This window comes from Umbelopsis ramanniana, assembly GCF_025399195.1.
Source record: "Umbelopsis ramanniana AG unplaced genomic scaffold K450scaffold_48, whole genome shotgun sequence".
NCBI classification, from domain to species: Eukaryota; Fungi; Mucoromycota; class Umbelopsidomycetes; order Umbelopsidales; family Umbelopsidaceae; genus Umbelopsis; species Umbelopsis ramanniana.
Window position 1 is genome coordinate 45,780 of NW_026252134.1, and position 17,835 is coordinate 63,614.

General features: G+C 42.9%; 9 protein-coding genes across 9 annotated transcripts; 5 read left to right on the forward strand and 4 right to left on the reverse strand.

Moving 5' to 3' along the window:
• Positions 1-9: 9 nt before the first annotated feature.
• On the reverse strand, positions 10-3,795 carry K450DRAFT_282476 (uncharacterized protein). Its single transcript, XM_051593436.1, has 14 exons — positions 3,657-3,795; positions 3,470-3,590; positions 3,335-3,402; positions 3,126-3,253; positions 2,946-3,053; positions 2,766-2,877; positions 2,332-2,687; positions 1,436-2,263; positions 1,281-1,373; positions 956-1,213; positions 724-891; positions 570-655; positions 406-508; positions 10-339 (listed from the first exon to the last, which is right to left on the reverse strand). Exons 1-14 carry the CDS (start codon positions 3,787-3,789, stop codon positions 85-87), a joined length of 2,817 nt encoding a protein of 938 aa, XP_051442540.1. The 5' UTR covers positions 3,790-3,795; the 3' UTR covers positions 10-84.
• Positions 3,796-4,837: 1,042 nt separating this feature from the next.
• On the forward strand, positions 4,838-5,143 carry K450DRAFT_167810 (uncharacterized protein; the record flags this gene model as incomplete). Its single annotated transcript, XM_051584065.1, has 1 exon — positions 4,838-5,143. A coding segment is annotated over one exon (306 nt), but the record flags the coding sequence as incomplete, so codon positions are not given.
• A 960-nt stretch (positions 5,144-6,103) lies between these two features.
• On the reverse strand, positions 6,104-6,490 carry K450DRAFT_201057 (uncharacterized protein; the record flags this gene model as incomplete). The annotated part of the gene is made up of 2 exons (XM_051584653.1): positions 6,104-6,250; positions 6,323-6,490. 2 exons carry the CDS (start codon positions 6,488-6,490, stop codon positions 6,104-6,106), a joined length of 315 nt encoding a protein of 104 aa, XP_051442542.1.
• Positions 6,491-7,280: 790 nt separating this feature from the next.
• On the forward strand, positions 7,281-9,344 carry K450DRAFT_251329 (uncharacterized protein). The gene has a single exon (XM_051590705.1). It carries the CDS (start codon positions 7,386-7,388, stop codon positions 9,144-9,146), a length of 1,761 nt encoding a protein of 586 aa, XP_051442543.1. The 5' UTR covers positions 7,281-7,385; the 3' UTR covers positions 9,147-9,344.
• Positions 9,345-9,613: 269 nt separating this feature from the next.
• On the forward strand, positions 9,614-10,508 carry K450DRAFT_251330 (uncharacterized protein). Its single transcript, XM_051590706.1, has 3 exons — positions 9,614-9,645; positions 9,971-10,101; positions 10,169-10,508. Exons 1-3 carry the CDS (start codon positions 9,643-9,645, stop codon positions 10,398-10,400), a joined length of 366 nt encoding a protein of 121 aa, XP_051442544.1. The 5' UTR covers positions 9,614-9,642; the 3' UTR covers positions 10,401-10,508.
• Positions 10,509-10,846: 338 nt separating this feature from the next.
• K450DRAFT_273689 (uncharacterized protein) lies at positions 10,847-11,659 on the reverse strand (the record flags this gene model as incomplete). The annotated part of the gene is made up of 3 exons (XM_051593091.1): positions 10,847-11,063; positions 11,127-11,490; positions 11,554-11,659. The coding sequence occupies 3 exons, from the start codon at positions 11,657-11,659 to the stop codon at positions 10,847-10,849; spliced, it is 687 nt and encodes a 228-aa protein (XP_051442545.1).
• Positions 11,660-12,379: 720 nt separating this feature from the next.
• Positions 12,380-14,708, forward strand: K450DRAFT_251342 (uncharacterized protein). The gene is made up of 10 exons (XM_051590707.1): positions 12,380-12,755; positions 12,819-12,931; positions 12,997-13,046; positions 13,116-13,208; positions 13,269-13,343; positions 13,411-13,512; positions 13,587-13,676; positions 13,741-13,893; positions 13,953-14,120; positions 14,189-14,708. Exons 1-10 carry the CDS (start codon positions 12,526-12,528, stop codon positions 14,411-14,413), a joined length of 1,299 nt encoding a protein of 432 aa, XP_051442546.1. The 5' UTR covers positions 12,380-12,525; the 3' UTR covers positions 14,414-14,708.
• A 423-nt stretch (positions 14,709-15,131) lies between these two features.
• K450DRAFT_251347 (uncharacterized protein) lies at positions 15,132-16,354 on the reverse strand. The gene is made up of 4 exons (XM_051590708.1): positions 16,325-16,354; positions 15,509-16,262; positions 15,296-15,421; positions 15,132-15,220 (listed from the first exon to the last, which is right to left on the reverse strand). Coding segments are annotated over exons 1-4 (948 nt in total). The 5' UTR covers positions 16,327-16,354; the 3' UTR covers positions 15,132-15,154.
• Positions 16,355-17,114: 760 nt separating this feature from the next.
• Positions 17,115-17,830, forward strand: K450DRAFT_251351 (uncharacterized protein). Its single transcript, XM_051590709.1, has 4 exons — positions 17,115-17,246; positions 17,326-17,378; positions 17,451-17,554; positions 17,620-17,830. Exons 1-4 carry the CDS (start codon positions 17,168-17,170, stop codon positions 17,726-17,728), a joined length of 345 nt encoding a protein of 114 aa, XP_051442548.1. The 5' UTR covers positions 17,115-17,167; the 3' UTR covers positions 17,729-17,830.
• Positions 17,831-17,835: the final 5 nt, after the last annotated feature.

Below are 17,835 nucleotides of genomic sequence, written 5' to 3' on the forward strand. Positions count from 1 at the left end.
TCTGCCTAATTTCATCATCATATGAATAAAAATCATTATTTTATTTATGATCGCCATGTATTCCATATATGCCTTTGGCTATATTTAAAAAACATTCTCTAAGATGGTAGCTTGTTCTTCACGATGTCTGTAGGCAATACCAACAGCTGGTGCAGCCAAAGGCTTTCGTCCGACATATTTCAGTGTCTGGCCAGATGGGAGCAGTTTGGATAGTCTGGGAAGCATAAAACTATATGCTCCTCCGTTTTGGGGCTCCTCTTGGCACCATACATAATCACCAGCATTGTTATATTTGGATAGTTCATTTGCAATTTCGTTTCGAGGGAAGGGGCATAGTTCCTTTAGATTTGTTATGGATTAGCAATGGCCGATTCAGCGTGAAGTGCGCATCCTGTTGCAACTTACCTCAATTCTAACCAGAGCCACCTTATTGTTTAGACCCCTGTTTTCTCTTTCCTTAACGAGATCATAGTAAAGTTTACCGGAGACAAATACCACCTTCTCAATACTAACAACGACGGATTAGTCAGAATATATCAAGCTTAAGACAGGTATTTTAAAATATTTACCTAGAAGCATCGTTCACTGTCGCATCACCAAGAATGGGTTGGAAATGTGTTCCAGAGGCCATATCGGATAATGAACTGGTGCACACCTATTTGATGAAGAAAGTAACATAGTAAGCTCATGAGTTTCATGTATACTATATCAATTGAAACTTACGGGAGACTTCAGCAATCCCTTGGGGGCTGCTACAATCAATGGCTTTCTGAAGGACCGCTTCATTTGTCTTCGTAGCACGTGGAAGTACTGTGCTGGTGTAGTGCAGTTGACTACATGCCAGTTAGGGTTGACGACATCCATATCATCATCGAAGGGATCGTCAGAAATCTGATTACATTATAGGAGTTAGACAGACATAAAATGGAAGTTTTCATCATTACATAGATCATACCTGTAGGAATCTCTCAATGCGAGAAGTTGAATGCTCAGGACCAGCGCCATCATAGCCATGGGGTAAGAGCATGGTCAGACCGCTCTGACGAAGCCATTTAGCCTCGCCGCTGGAAACATAAGTATCGATCATGACTTGAGCAGAGTTGAAGAAATCACCAAATTGAGCTTCCCAAATAGGTAGGATATTGGGAGACTCGATCGATACACCGTATTCAAATCCTAACACAGCCATCTCTGATAACGAACTGTTTGCAACCTATGAGATTGAAACGAGTAAGATGGAAGTGCGGAGTGACTACATGAAAAAGGAAACACTGACTAACCTCCAAATGACCAGCTTTTGATGCATCTCCTAGGGTGGTCTTGAGGTTGTTTAGAGGCACGATGACTTTTTCAGTGTCTTGGTCGACCAACATCTAATGTAGGGAGTTTAATCTTATGTCTTTCAATGTTTGATTCTGATTATGTCGCAACTTACCGCGTGACGCTGAGAGAAAGTACCGCGACCAACGTCCTGGCCAGAAATTCTCACATTGTAACCTTCGGCAAGAAGTGTACCAAAAGCTAGAGATTCAGCCGTGGCCCAGTCAATACCTTTACCAGACTTCAGCTTCTTGAGTCGTGCTTGGATATGGTACTTATCAACACGAGGATGTACGCTGATCTGATCTGAGAAACTGACAGATTGCTTGCCAATATCAAGTAGACTATGTTCATCAACTCCTGTGTCCACCCTTGGAAGAGTATTGTAATCGGTAGGATGAAGCATATTCTTCCAGTTACCCTGCAAATGCTGTTTCTCCGACGGCGTGTAGCCTTCAGCCTCAGACAAGCCTTCTTCCAGTGCTTCATAATAGTCCTTGCTAACCTTGTCAGCATCCTCATGAGCAGATAAGACTCCTTCGGAGATAAGCTTTTGCTCATACATTTTACCCACAGACTGGCGCGCTCTAATATTATGGTACATCAATGGTTGTGTAAATGCAGGTTCGTCTAATTCGTTGTGACCCCATCGTCGGTAAGTGATAAGATCAAGGATGATGTCTTTTCTGAACTTGTCCCGATATTCAAATACAAGGTCCATAGCACGCGAGACGTCTTCAGGGAAGTCACCATTGACGTGAATGACAGGAGCATTGATCATCTTGGCAATGTCAGAGCAATAGACGGTAGAACGAGAGTTCTGAGCTGGTGTAGTATATCCGATTTGGTTATTGACAACAATATGAATGCATCCACCAGAAGAATAGTGAGGTAGATTCGATAGTCCAAGAGTCTCCATAACAACGCCTTGGCCAGTGAATGCCTATCATAACATCATACAATAATTAGAAAAATTTGATTCGCTGTATACTGTTCAAAAATACTACTCACCGCATCTCCGTGAAGTTGGACACCAAGAACGCGATCCCCTAGCGCACAAGACTTATCCTCCATGTCCATAAGGTTCATTTGCTTGGCACGAGATTTGCCCATAACAACGGGATTGACAGCTTCAAGATGAGATGGGTTATGTAATAAGGAGACTTGCACTTGCTTTCCTTGGTAGTCTAAAGTAGGACTGTTGGCCAAATGCGACAAGACATCACCGCTGCCAACGGTGTTGGCAGGAAGTTCAGAGTTGCCTTTCAGTTTGTGGAATAGAGCTTGTGGTGGGTACTGTAATAAATCTGTCAACAGATTCAGTCTACCACGATGAGGCATTCCAACAACGATATTCTTCAGGCCAGCTGCATCGTACAAATATGGTGAAAGTTAGTTAATCAAGAGGGGGGTGCGGCGTAGGTATCAATGGAAGAAAGTTTAACCTTTGGCGGATATCTCAAAAAGCCTGTCCAGAGCCACCATCATGCTTTCAGCACCTTCCAAACCATACCTCTTGACATTAGGGAATTTTTTGGCCATGAAGTGATCAAATGTCTGCAACACGGCGTGCGATGTTAGACGATGATATTACGAAAGTTGCAATGAGCTGTAAGGAAATTTACCTCTGACTTATTAACCAAATCGTAGATCCTCTTTTTTTGGTCTGTAGACAGCGTCGGTTTGTTCCATGATTCAACAGCGTAATACCACCATCTCCGTTCGCTTGCACTCTATTGTAGTCATGTATGATTTAGGATTTTCACATAGTACAAAGCACTCCATATTTGAACCATTACACTCACTGGAATATGCATGAACTCATACGCAATACGTCCGCAATAGGTAGATTGAAGGTGATGCAAGATAGTATCAAATGTAGCTTCTTCTTTTGACGATTTATCATGTTTGCTCTGGTTGACATGTAGGATGCCTATGGAAAATTTTATGGTGATCAGTGTGAGTGACAGACTCCGATATTTTGACACTTGGAAAAATATGAAACAAGCCATACCAGCCAAGTTATACGACTTGTGAGGATCCGTTAGCCCATAACGCTCAGGGTTCAACGCCAGTATCTCCCTAATCAGAAGCAGTATTCAGTATAGCCGATTCACTCATTCCTTGCGCTGATCTTCTCTTCACTTACTCTCTTTGCATGATATCTAAAGGATCCAAGTTGGCTCCTCTATGACCATGGGTACGATAAGCTTGAACAAACCTCAGTAGACCTCCGTTGTCCATTCTGTTGGCAAGTTCCTCTGCATCATCTATAGGAAGGAGAAACGCGTCATTACTACCTGATAGGTTTGAATTTAAGTAGTTTATGTACTCACAGTCCGGTAACTGATATTCCTTGCGAACACGATATCCATATACGCCGTCGTCATGGTATGAGCGAGATAGAACAACAGGCAGCCTGCTAGTCAAAGCTCGCCTGGCCGAGATAAGCTTGATCAAGGTAGACATGATTTCTAAACAAAAGAGAGTGGCGGCCGACAATTTTATAGCAGGAGTCAAGTTTCCCACGGCTGTCAGCGAATCAGGTGACACCGTCCCAGCAGCTGTTAGACGGATAGAGCTTTTAGTTAAAGAACGAATCCCAAGGTACAGAATATTGACGATGGTTCTTAGCAGTTAACATGCTTTTACTTCTACTGATGTTGTCCTTTGTTGTCAGTAGTTCTTTCAAAGTAAATTTAATCGTCCAACGCTGGGTTTAATTTCAGTCCACATTGGCTGTACCTGCCAAACTCCACTCGCGCGCTCTCGGCTCATAACTCCCACGAGTATCTATCATATTTTGTCAAGTCATAATGAGTAATTTGGGTTTAGAGCTTGCAGTCTTATGTGATATTCGCTTTCAAGTTTGTCTCAGTCTTGTCAGTCTTAGTTTAAAGGTGCATATTGCGCCTGTACAGTAGCTTTGTAACCCTTGAATCCAATGATGTTTCACTCTGTCTGACTACATTAAATGGCGTGCCTGAATAGTACGCTGGTCAGACTACCTCGAACCAAGGAGCGGCGGTGATATCGATGGTAACTTTTTTTGTGGCTGATATTTTGGCGGAAACAGAAGCTCGAGACGGGAGTGCCACGCAGCCAAGCGGAATTCAAGACTTTGACTGTGCTTTTTACAGCGTCGACTCTAAACATGGACTATACCAATGGGACTGACGACTCTACTATCACAGGCAAGCGAACAGCAGACGATGCTGAGCTCACCAGTGACCAAATCTCTAAGCGTGCCTTAAGTGATTATGCGCAAATGAGCTCTGGATTAGCAAAGCTTAAATCTGATCCCGACAATAGCATCTGGCAAGACTTAAGTCTGGATTCCATCAACATGAAGCGCTTATACCAATATATTAAGCAGTCAGGAGCACTTGACATCCAGGATAAAAACGGATACGGAATACTCTACCTTGCCGCCAAAAACAAAAGCATCGAAGCTCTGCGCATATTAGTGTTACAGCCAAGCATTGAAGTTAATGTCATTAATGGTCCTCATAACGAGACGCCACTGCACGCAGCAGCTCAAAGCGACAATTCAGATGCGGTAGAACTCTTGTTAGATAACGATGCTCTGGTAGATATTCCAGACGAGCTGGGTCATACACCTTTGTACGACGCGACCTTTGCGAAATCCATCGAGTCAATGAAGTTGCTACTTAATGCCGGTGCTCGATGTGATACCGTCGACAGTCAAGGAAATAGTCTACTACATATCGCTGTTTCCCAAGACTTTAGCGATGGTATAGATCTCTTAGTAAAGCATGGATGTGACGTTAATATCACCAACGCCTCAGGGATATCGCCACTCGCAAACTCGATTCAACTCAATTTTCCCAAGGCAACGAAAAAGTTACTGTCGGTCGGTGCAGATCCAAACTCTCGAGCGAAATATAATAGATCTATGCTTCACCATGCCGTCACATGGAACAGACTGGATGCTGTGATTGCTCTTTTGGAAGCTGGGTGCGATCTGAATGTCGTGAATGTCATGGATGAGACCCCACTGTTAGTCGCCGTTCAACAACGCAAAATTGACATTGTGCAACGTTTGGTTGAAGCTGGAGCTGATCCACACATTGGAGCTGGAGGTGTTTGGCAAAGCACTAATCTCCCTTTACTCTACAGTGCCAATCATGGGTATGCTGAAATGTGCGACATATTGGTAACTGACAAAACATCGGAATTTCTCATCAAATTTGCAGCTGAACTCGGACAACGTTCTGCAAATTCCCCTTACACAACACACGTATTGGTGAATAAATTGAAGGCAAGAAAGGGAACAGAGAGTACCAAAGAAGGAGAAGACGGACAGACTGCGAATGGAGAGAAGGATGATACGAATGCCAATGATGGTGAATCCACCAAGCCCTCCGACTTAGATTTCGATGCTCTCATTAATGCAGCAGAGGACGTTGCATCAGAAAATATTAAGACTGGATCGCAAAAGAGTATGCCTCAGGACATACAATCAATATCAACCGAGGCAGATGATTTACAGCAAGGGACTTTCGATATGATAGATGGAGATTTTTCAAATGTGTTCTAAAGGCTCGCTAGAGTCCATTGTAATTCTGCTCACACATATTTTTCCACCACTCCTATATAATATATAAATGTATAAAATGCCTTCACCCACTCTATCCCACTTAAAAAAGAAAAAGGCAATGCGAATGATATTCATTGAAATGATCAATTTTTGATTTTATTACACGCAGATAATACTCTGCAGCAATAAATGGCGTATTTTTGGTTGATGCTGTGAAATTGTTTAGATCTCAGCCATTTCGCGAAGACGACGAACGGCAGAGCGAACAGTGACAGCAGCAGTGGTAGAAACTTGCCAGGCACCTCCGGCCATGACCTTCTTGCAGCCCTTGCATTCCCAGATACCGACAGCGGTACGCTTGACAGCGTCCTAGGAGAATGATCACATATTAGTTCATTTGTTTCAATGAAACGGGTCAATACGATGGTCGACGTGTCCTACCTTGCCGCAGAAAGTGCAAGTGTACTTGGCGTGCTGTGTGATTTCCATCTTCTTAACCTGCTTACGCAGAGAAGCACCATAACGAGTGCCGTACTTTCCGGTGACTCCGACTATGAATTGCAACCAACGATTTAATATGTGTTGCTGAGAAAGTGTATGTTGACGCATGTTTCCAATGACCTACCCTTCTTTGTGCGCTTGGCCTGTTATAACAATTCGAAATTCAATGTAGTTGGAAAATGTTGCACATTGGTCGAAAATTTTTTAAGGAGATCGAGGATTAAAGGATTGATGGATCAAATAATGTTAGAATGGATGCTCGATTGATGGATGGATGTCATCGATGAACGGGTACCGTACCATATCTACAGAGATAGAATAAAAGAGGGAGATATAGATTTCGCCTTGCCATAGCCTAAAATGGCTGCTCGCTGAGCTAAGGAATTTCTGTGATGTCAGCATTGGCGGAGATTTCCTACTTTTGCCATTGAATAATCAGTAAGGCAAACGCAATGCCAACCAGCTTACCACATTCTCCTGCTGGCCACCTTGAGCAAAATAGGTATTGATCATCCGATTTCACAGGAACGGTTAAAGACTGAAAAGAAAACGTATCAACTTCCATAGATTCTTGTGTCAACCCAGGATATTGACCGACTTTTTGTGAAAATAAAAATTTTCAGTATGGGTGAAATGCCTGTAGCAAAATAATTCAAGCTATCAGTCTCGAGCTTTACAATTAAAACATCTTTCCATTTTCTTCGAGAGCATTGAGCAAAAGCTGTGCAGTATATGCTCCTCATATCCAATCGTGTCAGATCCTCCCATAAACCCGGGTGAACTGGATTTGACATGTCTTTGGAAAAAAAAAAAAACTCAATTTTTACATATATATTCCAAGTAGGCAGACTCCGCTTTTGTTCGCATCGAGATTGCTAATCGAGGACAGCAGAATACCCATTTGGCATTCTGATCACTGTTCATACCGATAAGCACATACTAGTATTTCTGACACAAGTCTTTGCTTGTCTACTGATTTCCAAGTTCAGTTGCTTGATACTCCATGGTCTGGTCTTCGGTCAATGCTAGAGCAAATCATGGGTCACCAAGGTTAGCTTCAGTGTCTAATGGCCATAACGGATCTTCACCACCGGCACAGCCAGCACCAATAGTAACGAAAAAGTACGCACAACCATTCCGAGCCACGGGAGATACATTGGCATGCCTAGTTGGTGCATCCATGACTGTGGTTGGACAGTCCGTTTTGGTCTTTGGCGGATTCCACCAGTACACCGACGATGTTTATAACGACTTGTACCAGCTAACTGTACATAACGGGCGATACAAATGGACCAACTTGCTTTATATAAAGGGAAATCGGCCCTCAAAACGAAACGACCACTCAGCTGCGCTTTGGCAAGGGAATAAACTGGTCATTTTCGGAGGCTCAAGCGACGACGAAGTCTATTGCAACGACGTATCTGTACTTGACCTCACGACAATGACCTGGCATCAACCTGAAATTCATGGGCAGCTGCCTATGGGACGTATGAAACACTCTTCAACTATTCATAATGACAAACTTTACATCAGCGGCGGTAAGCTTTCTGGCAGCCACTTTAGCGACACCATTGACATTCTGGATCTCAAAAAATGGGTCTGGTTACCAAGTATACCATTTGTGAGAAGGTGCCAACATATCACCTTCTTCCATCGCAATCGTCTATATCTCTACGGTGGTCTAGCGGAAAAAATGGACCGTTCCCACAATATTTCCTTTATTAATTTTGACACATATCAAGTCACAGAATTACAAGTCAATGCTCCCGAAACACCATCCCTTGCTGGACAGCATTTTGCCCAAGTGTGTGGAGATGATCTCGTGGTTGTAGTCACCAATCCTATCAAGCAAGTCGTATCCGAATCCACCGCAGGCGTATGGAGTTTAGATTTGACGTCCATGACTTGGCGCAGGAGAGGTGGAGGAGCCCGATTTGATGCTGGACAATGGTATTACTTTGCCATGGCAGAGCACGATACATCGTTTTATCTATTTGGGACCAGTGAAGAAGAATCAGAAGAGTACTATTCGCAAGTCCTCAAAGTGGATCTTCAAGAGCATGGCATCTACGCAGTACCTCCTCCGCAAATGGGCTCTGACCTCGTACAGATGCTAACATCCGATGCCGGTCGACAACTGGCAGATTTTTACATAATTTCTGGACAAGATCAAACACCACCTATTCATGTCCATCGCTTAATCCTATTGGCGCGGTGGCCTCACTTTGAAAACCTCATTCAATCCGGTATGGCTGAATCCGTCTCCATGCACTTAAGGATTCCAGAATCCTACGACGTCGTCCATGCTTTTGTCACTTTTCTGTACGCAGACTCTATTGATCAGTTTGACATTGATCTAGTTAGCGACCTGCTCGTTATAGCCAACATATATCTATTGCCACGATTACTTGCCCTCTGCGCTCGCCGAATGCATGCTCATATGGATATAGGTAATGTTAGCAAGATATATCATTGTGCTGGCGTTGCTTCCCAGCGTGGACTTCAGCAGACTGCTCTGAATTATATGTTTGAACATTATGGAGACGTATCAAGGACAATTGGTTTCCGGAATCTCCCAAAGGAGGTGCTGCTTGATTTTTGGGATCATACCCCAAGCAATGCCATTATCACCACAAAAGATATGATGCAAGTTGACCGAATAGAAGGAACAGAAGATACAGCTCCAACCAATTATCCAGGGGGTGGCGAAGAAGAAGACGATGAGGATGAAGAACAGGATGACGACGACGAAATCGTAAACTGACAAACTCACCTTTAGCAACACCTACACTCAAAAATCAGTTACTGCTGCTCAACGAAATACGTGCTGTCATGAACCAAAATTAAAAAATGTGTTTTACGCACCACTTCATCAGTCTTTCACTGAATTACAGTAAAATCATAATATTCATCATTTGGCAAGACAAAGTTGTCTCATTAAAGCTCACTATTTTGACTATCATTGTGGTTTGAGCGTGTGGATAAATGCACGGAACGTTTTCGCTACATTTATAGTAGTTATTTTACAATTTGTATCAAAGGTATACAGAATTACAGTGTTTAATTGGAATTTTATGTAGTGTATGGCCACGCGAAAAGTATTGTTGAGTATTATACTACCTTTTTCTTCCCTGCAATTTCGATGAAAAATTTTAGCTATCGGAAAATGCTGACATCACCCGTATCTCAAGCTCAGCGGTCATCCATTTTAGGCTATGCCTTGGTGAACGATTGAACGTCCTCTTTTCACATTAAGCCAAATGGTGAGTCCTGGATGATGAATCCTGGATATATAGCATCGACATAACAGATGGATCGACTGTTCGATGAATGGATGGATGGATACGAAAAAATGAAAAAACTCCAGTGCGACAGAATGTCTGCATGGTCCATTCACATTTTACCTGAATGCAGAAATTTCCTTCAGCTTGCCAACAGCTCGAAATTAATAGCAGTAGCAATCTAGTCGTTTTGATCAATGTTATGAAACTCGCCATTAGAGACGACCATTCGACAACTTTTTCCTTCTCCATCAACCGGTGCATTATTCCAAAAGCTTTTTCCTAATGCCTTATTCCTTCTCACTAGGTTGCCGTCAAAGCCCACGAGCTTCGCAACAAGAACAAGGCCGAGCTTACCAAGCAGCTTGATGACCTCAAGCAAGAGCTTGCTTCCCTCCGTGTTCAAAAGATCACCGGTGGAGCTCGTCTCCAAAAGATGTAAGTTTTTCAACGTCTGGGTTTAACCGTAACCATGGCGTTGGTCTAATCGATGGATCTGTTACAGTGGTGCCACCCGCAAGGCTGTCGCTCGCGTCTTGACTGTCATCAACCAGACTCAGCGTGAACAACTCCGTCTCTTCTACAAGTCCAAGAAGTACACTCCTTTGGACCTTCGCACCAAGAAGACTCGCGCCATCCGCCGCCGTTTGACCAAGGTCGAAGCCAGCAAGAAGACTGTTAAGGAACAGAAGAAGCTTGCTCACTTCCCTCAGCGCAAGTTTGCTGTCAAGGCCTAAACTTGTTAATTTGAGTTCGACGTGATACAAAATAAAATCAGCACTTTAGCATCAATTGTATACGAGGCAGCTCCTTGTCTTGGGGAATGATAGGGTTTAGGATAGACTATGATGAATCACATGGTTGGATTTGGTGGATGTAAGCAGGATGCCAACCAACTGTATAGATGCTATTGTACGGAATTTTTGGACTGTGAAAGATAAGCCCCCAAAATTTTAAATTGTGCTAATGCAATTGTTGATAATAATGTATGAAGCAGACAAATGCATATGGTGAAAGGGGCGCAAGGATTTATGTAAAAAGTAGGAGAAAACAATATATAGGAAACCGTTATCTAGATTAGTGGTATGGAGGTAATTTCTGTACATATGGAAATGAGCAAAGGAGATGAAATAGGTATGAGGTTGTGAACATAATGTTGGAGGGTACCAAGAAGAGGACCCCTTTAGTCGGTTGCAACCCATATGGTTCCTGTTGGGCATGGACCCATCTGACGGTCATCAGATGAGGAGTTGAAAACATCAGCAGGGAACATTTCGCGAATATGGCAGTACATCAAATCGTCGACACTCAAGGTGTAATCTCTCCAAAAGCTTCCACCAGCTTCGTCACCATGTCTACCAATAGCATGCAACTTGAAGTTAGGGAGCTTCTGTAACGCCCTACAAAACAACAATGGGTTATTGTGGCGTTCTGTAGGATGTCAATGCATTTCAGGAACCTACCAAAATATTTGTGCAATGCCGGCTTTCTGCTTTTCTATTAAGTCTAGGACACTCTGGTTGCGTACGATGAGCACAGAGTCTGCGGTATATAAGAATTTTTCTTCACAAAACAAGTTAATTTGTCGTTCAAAACGCTTGAGTACAACGGTGGCATCATCGCTGTTATCATCGTCCGAGTCAAAAGAATCTTTTCCTTCGCTTCGAGGCGTCGCGGGAAGTTCAACGTTTTTAACGTGTTGTACGTTGACGGGCCGGTTAAAATAGGCAGCCATAACTCTTTGCAAATTTCCTGTCGCCTGCAGAATTATTCGTTCCAAGCCATCAAACTCATTAGGAAGATTAAATTTGATTTCTTGTGGAGAGACTAAAATTCAGTTAGATGACGAAACGCTGACAAAACAGGCACGGATGAAGGCTAATGGCATACCACTGTCTATGAACTTTGTCGGGAGAATAGTATAGTGACTTGTTCCTGGTGGTGGAGGCAACATATGAGAAATACCGTAGCTACCCATTGAAAGAGCTTGGACCATGAGGGTTTTGGTAGGTCACCGTGAAAGAACAGCACAATGGAAAAAATTGACAAGGGGTCGGGTTCGCGTCAATTTATACAGTCACGGGCAAACCCCGAATAGGAAACCTTTCTCACGACTCCCCTTCCTCGACTGTTGGATGTGATAGTATTTCAATGCACATCGATCGTTCATGCTGCAGCATACTTACTATAAATGATATTATTGAGAGGGTGAATTCTGGTTTCAGCTCATGAATAGACTCCCTTGGATAATCCCGAGATGTAAGCGATCGAAAGCTGCTTCAATGGCATACATTACTCTTCAACACTAAGTCACAAGCTAAGCGCAGTTAATTCCTGACAACAGCTTTTTTTTTTAATATACCATTCTCTAGCTCGTCTTAATTCAAGACGCTTTCGTATAAAGCACTAGCACCGTGAACATTGTCCTAAAGCAACTTGCACATTGACTTGGAAAGGCTGTAGCCAAAAGATGTATATCATTAACTCCTTCCAAACAGGTCTAAGCAGACAGATAAGGTCAGATCATGGGTACTTTCTTGCTGTAAGACTTTACGCTATCAGCATTGGGTCAGCCGAGTGATGGTGACAGCAATTCACAGCGGTGTATAATGTTAAATGCGGGCTGTTTTTTAATTTAAATGAACTGATTAAGCTAATTCCATGATTTGCAACTGCTTACATGGAGCGGGTCCACCCGTCACCTTCCCGAACACATTGATAACGTATTCCTCTTTCTTTTGCATGACTGAAGTAACGAAATGGCGTTGATCACGTGATCAAAGGCTCGACGGGCGGCGTTTGGAACTCTGTGCACGCAGGCAGATTATGCCAGCGCACCTGCCTTTGTAGCCTGCTTTCGCAATGGCAGATTCCACAGCAACAACGGCGCAATCTAGAGCCCAAGAAACTTCCACAGATGAAGCAGTTGCTCATGTTGTTTCAAATGCCAACTTAAAAGACATCTCCAATCGTCTGTTACCGTTACTCCGAGCATTCACACTGACGACATATCTAGGAAAGTGTAGTAACGGCGCCGATCCTCTCGACCAACTCGATCCTCAAGAACAGAGTCTCGGATACCTATTTTTTATGTATGTACTACCTTGTACGAAGTCCAATCAAGCAATACTGTAATTCTAATCAATACTATGCAGTACCACGCGTTGCATCTCAGACTTGCAGTCGAACGCCAGAGATCTGTTGCGACGATTGATCTTCTTCATAAGTACCTTCAGCCCAGAACAAGTATACCTCGCACCGGAAAGATGTAAGATACATGAAAATTCATTGTCAAACCAAAGACCCAATGATAACTAAGGCCCCCGTTACTAGTCACCTTAATTGCGGATGCTCTAAGTCACCTGGCTCATAGATTGGAGTCGGTGAGTATCGGGCGGCGAGCTGCGTACCCCTGGAGAGGGTTAACTAAAAAAAAATGGTTTCTGTTTCAGCCTATCATCCCAGTACGACCTCTTCGAACGGCCATCCAAAGATTTTGTGGTGATCGCCCTGTTTTTACATCGCTACATGCCTCGCTTGCAAAGGTAAAATTGACACGAAAGAAGCATCGTCCTAAATGATATATGCTGACCTGTTGAAATCAGTATGCATTGCTGGCCAAATTGTACAAAGACCCTTTGCCTGTTCTAGATTGGGATATCGAACATGTTGATGCCACTGTAAGTATTATCTCTTTTTCAGGTCCGATACCTTTGACCACAGTTGACACTTTGCTGCTGCACCCAGCTTGATACGAATATCGAGGGCTTTCTCTCTTACTATTATTATGGTGCTATGATCTATATTGGTAACAAAAAATATGGAAGAGCGTTGGAGTTTTTGTCCTTGGTAAGTTGAAGCATTCAAATGCCTGCATCTGATTTTTGCAAATGAGACGTCACCTTACTAACACGTTATTTCAGGCTATCTCAGCTCCTTCGCAAGCAGTCAGCGTAATTCAACTAGAATGCTTTAAAAAATACGTACTTTTATCGCTTATTCACTATGGAAAGGTATGAAAAAAATATGAGTTGCTACCTCCATTCCAGTCTATACTAACCACAGCACGAACTCCAGTTACTACCTTTACCAAAGTATACTGCCACTGTGATCAGCAAATTCGTTCGAAGGCATTGTCGTCAATATATATCATTTGCGGACGTCTATGAAACTCAATGTATAGAGAAGCTGACAACTGCCCTTGAGAAACGACGTGAAGCGTTTGAGAAGGTGAGCAATCTGACCGAATAGATTATAAAAGAAGAGACATGCTAAGTTTTATTGTGAAGGATAACAACTGGGGACTCGCGGGCCAATGTTTGCGCGCCTTACAACAACAAAAGATACAAGGGCTGACACGGACTTATATTACCTTGAGTGTTAGCGATATTGCTAAAAAAGTTGGATTCACAGGTGAAAATGCAAATACTGAAGTGGAAAAGAACATATTGGAGATGGTAAGAGTGCACCCGATCAAAAAAAAAAAAGGTCAATCAGCATTCATTGTAACATTTATCTTTCTAAGGTGGAGCAAGGAAGCATTTTTGCCAGCATTGAACATACCGGAAGAGGCGATCATGATGAGATGGTCAGCTTCCATGATAACCCCAATAGCTACGATACCTCTGAAAGCTTGGCTATACTAGACGAGAAGATTTCGCAGGCTGTAATGGTGGGTGAACGATTAAATCGACAAGATAAATCTACCGCGTTGGATCGTGACTTTATGAGTCGGGTAAGTCATCTGTAGGGCTTTGGTATTGGATTTGGCAGTACCACTTACTTTTCTAAAATCTAGATGATGTTAATGGTCGATGGAACTCAAATGTCTGCAATGTACGAAGACGAAGTTGATATAATGGTGGATGATGACGGTAGACTGTATGCATAAATGCCGACAGATTGTACAAATTACTCGATCCATTAAATCACATAAAAAGCTTCGTTCATATGCGCTCCTGTCTGCCTGCCTCTGTGTTTCGGCTGCTGTGCAAGTCAACGAAATATACGTTGACTATCATTCATGATAGATGTTGGGGTTTCCTAAACTTGACCAACCCAGTGTTTTACAGTCTAAAAATGCAAGGTGTCGGCATTGAATTTAATGAACCATTTTCAAACTATGTATATTGTTTTAATTACAAGATAATGCTTTCTATAGAGGTATATGTGCATTATCTAATTGCCCGCAGTTGCAGACATGCTCACTTCGTCAACGGCCAGTTGTCCAGTAGCAACACCTAAAAGAGAGCGGTCAGGGTCTGTGCGTCCACGATGTTTCATCCTGTTTTGTGACTTACTTTGGCTGAGTTTCTGGGCGGCTGTCATCTTTTTGAATTTTCCTTTGGCTGGCTTCTTTTGAGGGCGAACAACGTTGACAGGAACAGTAGAGTTATGTACAAGGTATGTACTGATACTTCCGAGAACGAGACTAAAGATATTTAAATAGTTTAATGGTGGGTGTTGTCAAAAGAGGTTCAAGGTGCTGTACTTACCCTTTCAGTTTTCCGCGGCCTCGACTGCCGCAAATCACCATTGTCAGCGGTAGCTCCGAAATCTGTGATTCAATAGGATAGCGTTCGTTAAAGCGTCTGGTGTTGAAAGACTGGTTCAAATTAGATAAAGGACCTACCAATTGAGCCAACTCATACTTCACCTTGCCACTTAAAGCATAGGTGACAACTTTAATATCATACAATAGCATCTGGTTTAAAATAGATCGCGTTTTGGTAGTCAACGCTCTAGATGCACGATCGAGCTGCATGCAAGAGATTAGCATCATGACATGCTATCTAGTATCCGTTTCCGATTGAAATCCCCTCCCCCCAAAATGTAATTCACTAACCTCTTTGGATAATGTCATACCGGCAGCTTCCACTAGCTCTGGGTTGTCCTCACGATTAACAACAGTGACAAGGTGAATCTCGTCACCGTCTCGCATTAATGTTCCCATCGTCCATTCTATGGCGAAAAAGCTTTCCTCACTAAAATCACATGCTACGAGATAGCGTCGAGATTTACTGGGTGGCTTGATACGCGGTATGGCAGGAGACATTGGTGAAGCGATCCCGGCATCCCAACCCGGTGGCAGGACACCATAATACATGGTAACAGTTATACGATGGGGTTGCACGACGACAGCGGGAGGATCTTGGAAGATCAAGCACTGTCGTTTCCGAACACTTTTGGCCGATCGAATAGGCGGTCGTTCGGCAAACTCGTCCAATGCAACAAATCGATTTCGTTCAGTGATTTCCATCAACTCTGGATCCATAAAATCAGCTTCCTCGTCGTCGTCCTCTCCAATACTTGAAGGAAGTGTGCCTAAAGCAGCTGCTTCACCGACTTCCAAACCCGACTTCAGAAGTCGAGAAGCCAGATCGCCGTCATCGTCAATGAGTTCAGCAGCAGTGGGAAATTCGTTGGGATTAGGTTTGGGTATGAGTACGGCTTCCTGCACATTAGGATCGAGTTCCGTGACATCGTTGATTTCGTTTAGGGCATTCCGAAGTTGTCTACTTTCTATAGGCTCTTCCGTGGTAAGGGGGATCGACTCAGTCGGTACCCGTGACACCGCCACAGTGTAAGGCTGCGTATCCCTACAATTACTCAATTAGCATTGGGAAAATACCGTCAACCTTTGGAGACCAGTGTTGCTTACATGATGTTGTATATGATAAAGCAAAAGAACAAGGTAAAAAAGAAAAAAAAAATCGGATCTTTCTACTATTTTTCAACTCAGTATCGCTCTTTACATACTCACGTCACTTTGTTTCGGGTGAAGGTAGTGTATTTTCTTTCATTCACCAATTGTTTATGCTAAGCGACTTTAAAGGTACATCAATTCTCACTCTCTGATTAAAAGAGAATCAGAAGAAATAGGCTAATGGAGACGACATATGGACGCTTGTAGAGCGACAGAAGGAAGAACTGAAATAGAAATTCGTAGCCGGTTTGACTTCCAGCAGTATGGCCTAGGCCAATTTAGCAGATTTCGGATGGACCAATTGAACATCCAAAAGCAAACGTGCTACTTCCAAGCATATATCCAGTCGCAGGTGAGTTCAGATCCTTACTCTATTTCCTATTTATTATGACGATTATGTTAATCAAGCTTAAGACGAATCCTAAAGAAATAGTATGATCAAAATTTCAATGTTTTAATGCTTTAATGCTTTAATGACTGTTACCATCGAAGTGGGCAGTAACGTGGAGTGTGCCTTAATTATCCCGGGCATAGTAGGACTTGCATAGTTAAAATTAGGCTGTGAATTAAGTACATCTTGTTAGATAATAGTAGTACTAAGTTACATGAAATAAAAGGTACAAAAACCATAGAAGCTTCATAATTATTGTAGCGCAGGTATCGTTGGTGAGCATATAGAGAGCTCGTCGTGTTCTTCATCCTTGGGTGGTCGATTCACGATGTGGACTGCTTTCCTGCCCTTTTCCGGGGATTGAAATAACTCACGGTTGGCAAGCATCAGCATCAGCAACATTGATTATGAGCATAACCATTGGACGCCTGCTATCGCTGGTTGGCATCACGTTCCTTATACACTCGGCATACTCTACATATCAGCGTATGTATAAACTCCAATAACCTAACGAAGTCCCAAAGATGCCCTGCCTCAATGTACTCACATGTTTTCGTTCTGACAGATTTGTCTTATTTGAATGCCGTCGACAAAGCTGAATCAGGATTACCAATAGAGGTACAGACGGGATGATCTGCAGTTGGCCGTTATTGATTGTATAGTTCGACCGACTAACTTTGTGAATTCCAGATCATAGCCGAGTGCCTGATTTCCGTCGTCGTGTCTCTGGTTGGTGTCGTTCTTTGCGCTGGTGATCTCAAGAACATCTTGATGGAGAATGAGATGAGGAAACAGTACGTGAGGTCCAATTATTGTTGCTTGGCTGTTGATACCGATTCTGATGCTATTGTACTTGCAGAACCATTGACAAACTTGATACCGCGCCATCCTTCATCACCTTTAACCACCGTGGTCGCCGAGCCGTGTCTGCGCATTCTCTTTTACAAAGACGCAGCCACATGTCGTGATATGGTTCGTAAAACCCTTGCAAAACCCTCTTCTACATTTTCAAGATTGAAAAAGTTTATTGTACACAATAACATAACCCTGTCAAGATTAACAGTATCTAAAATAC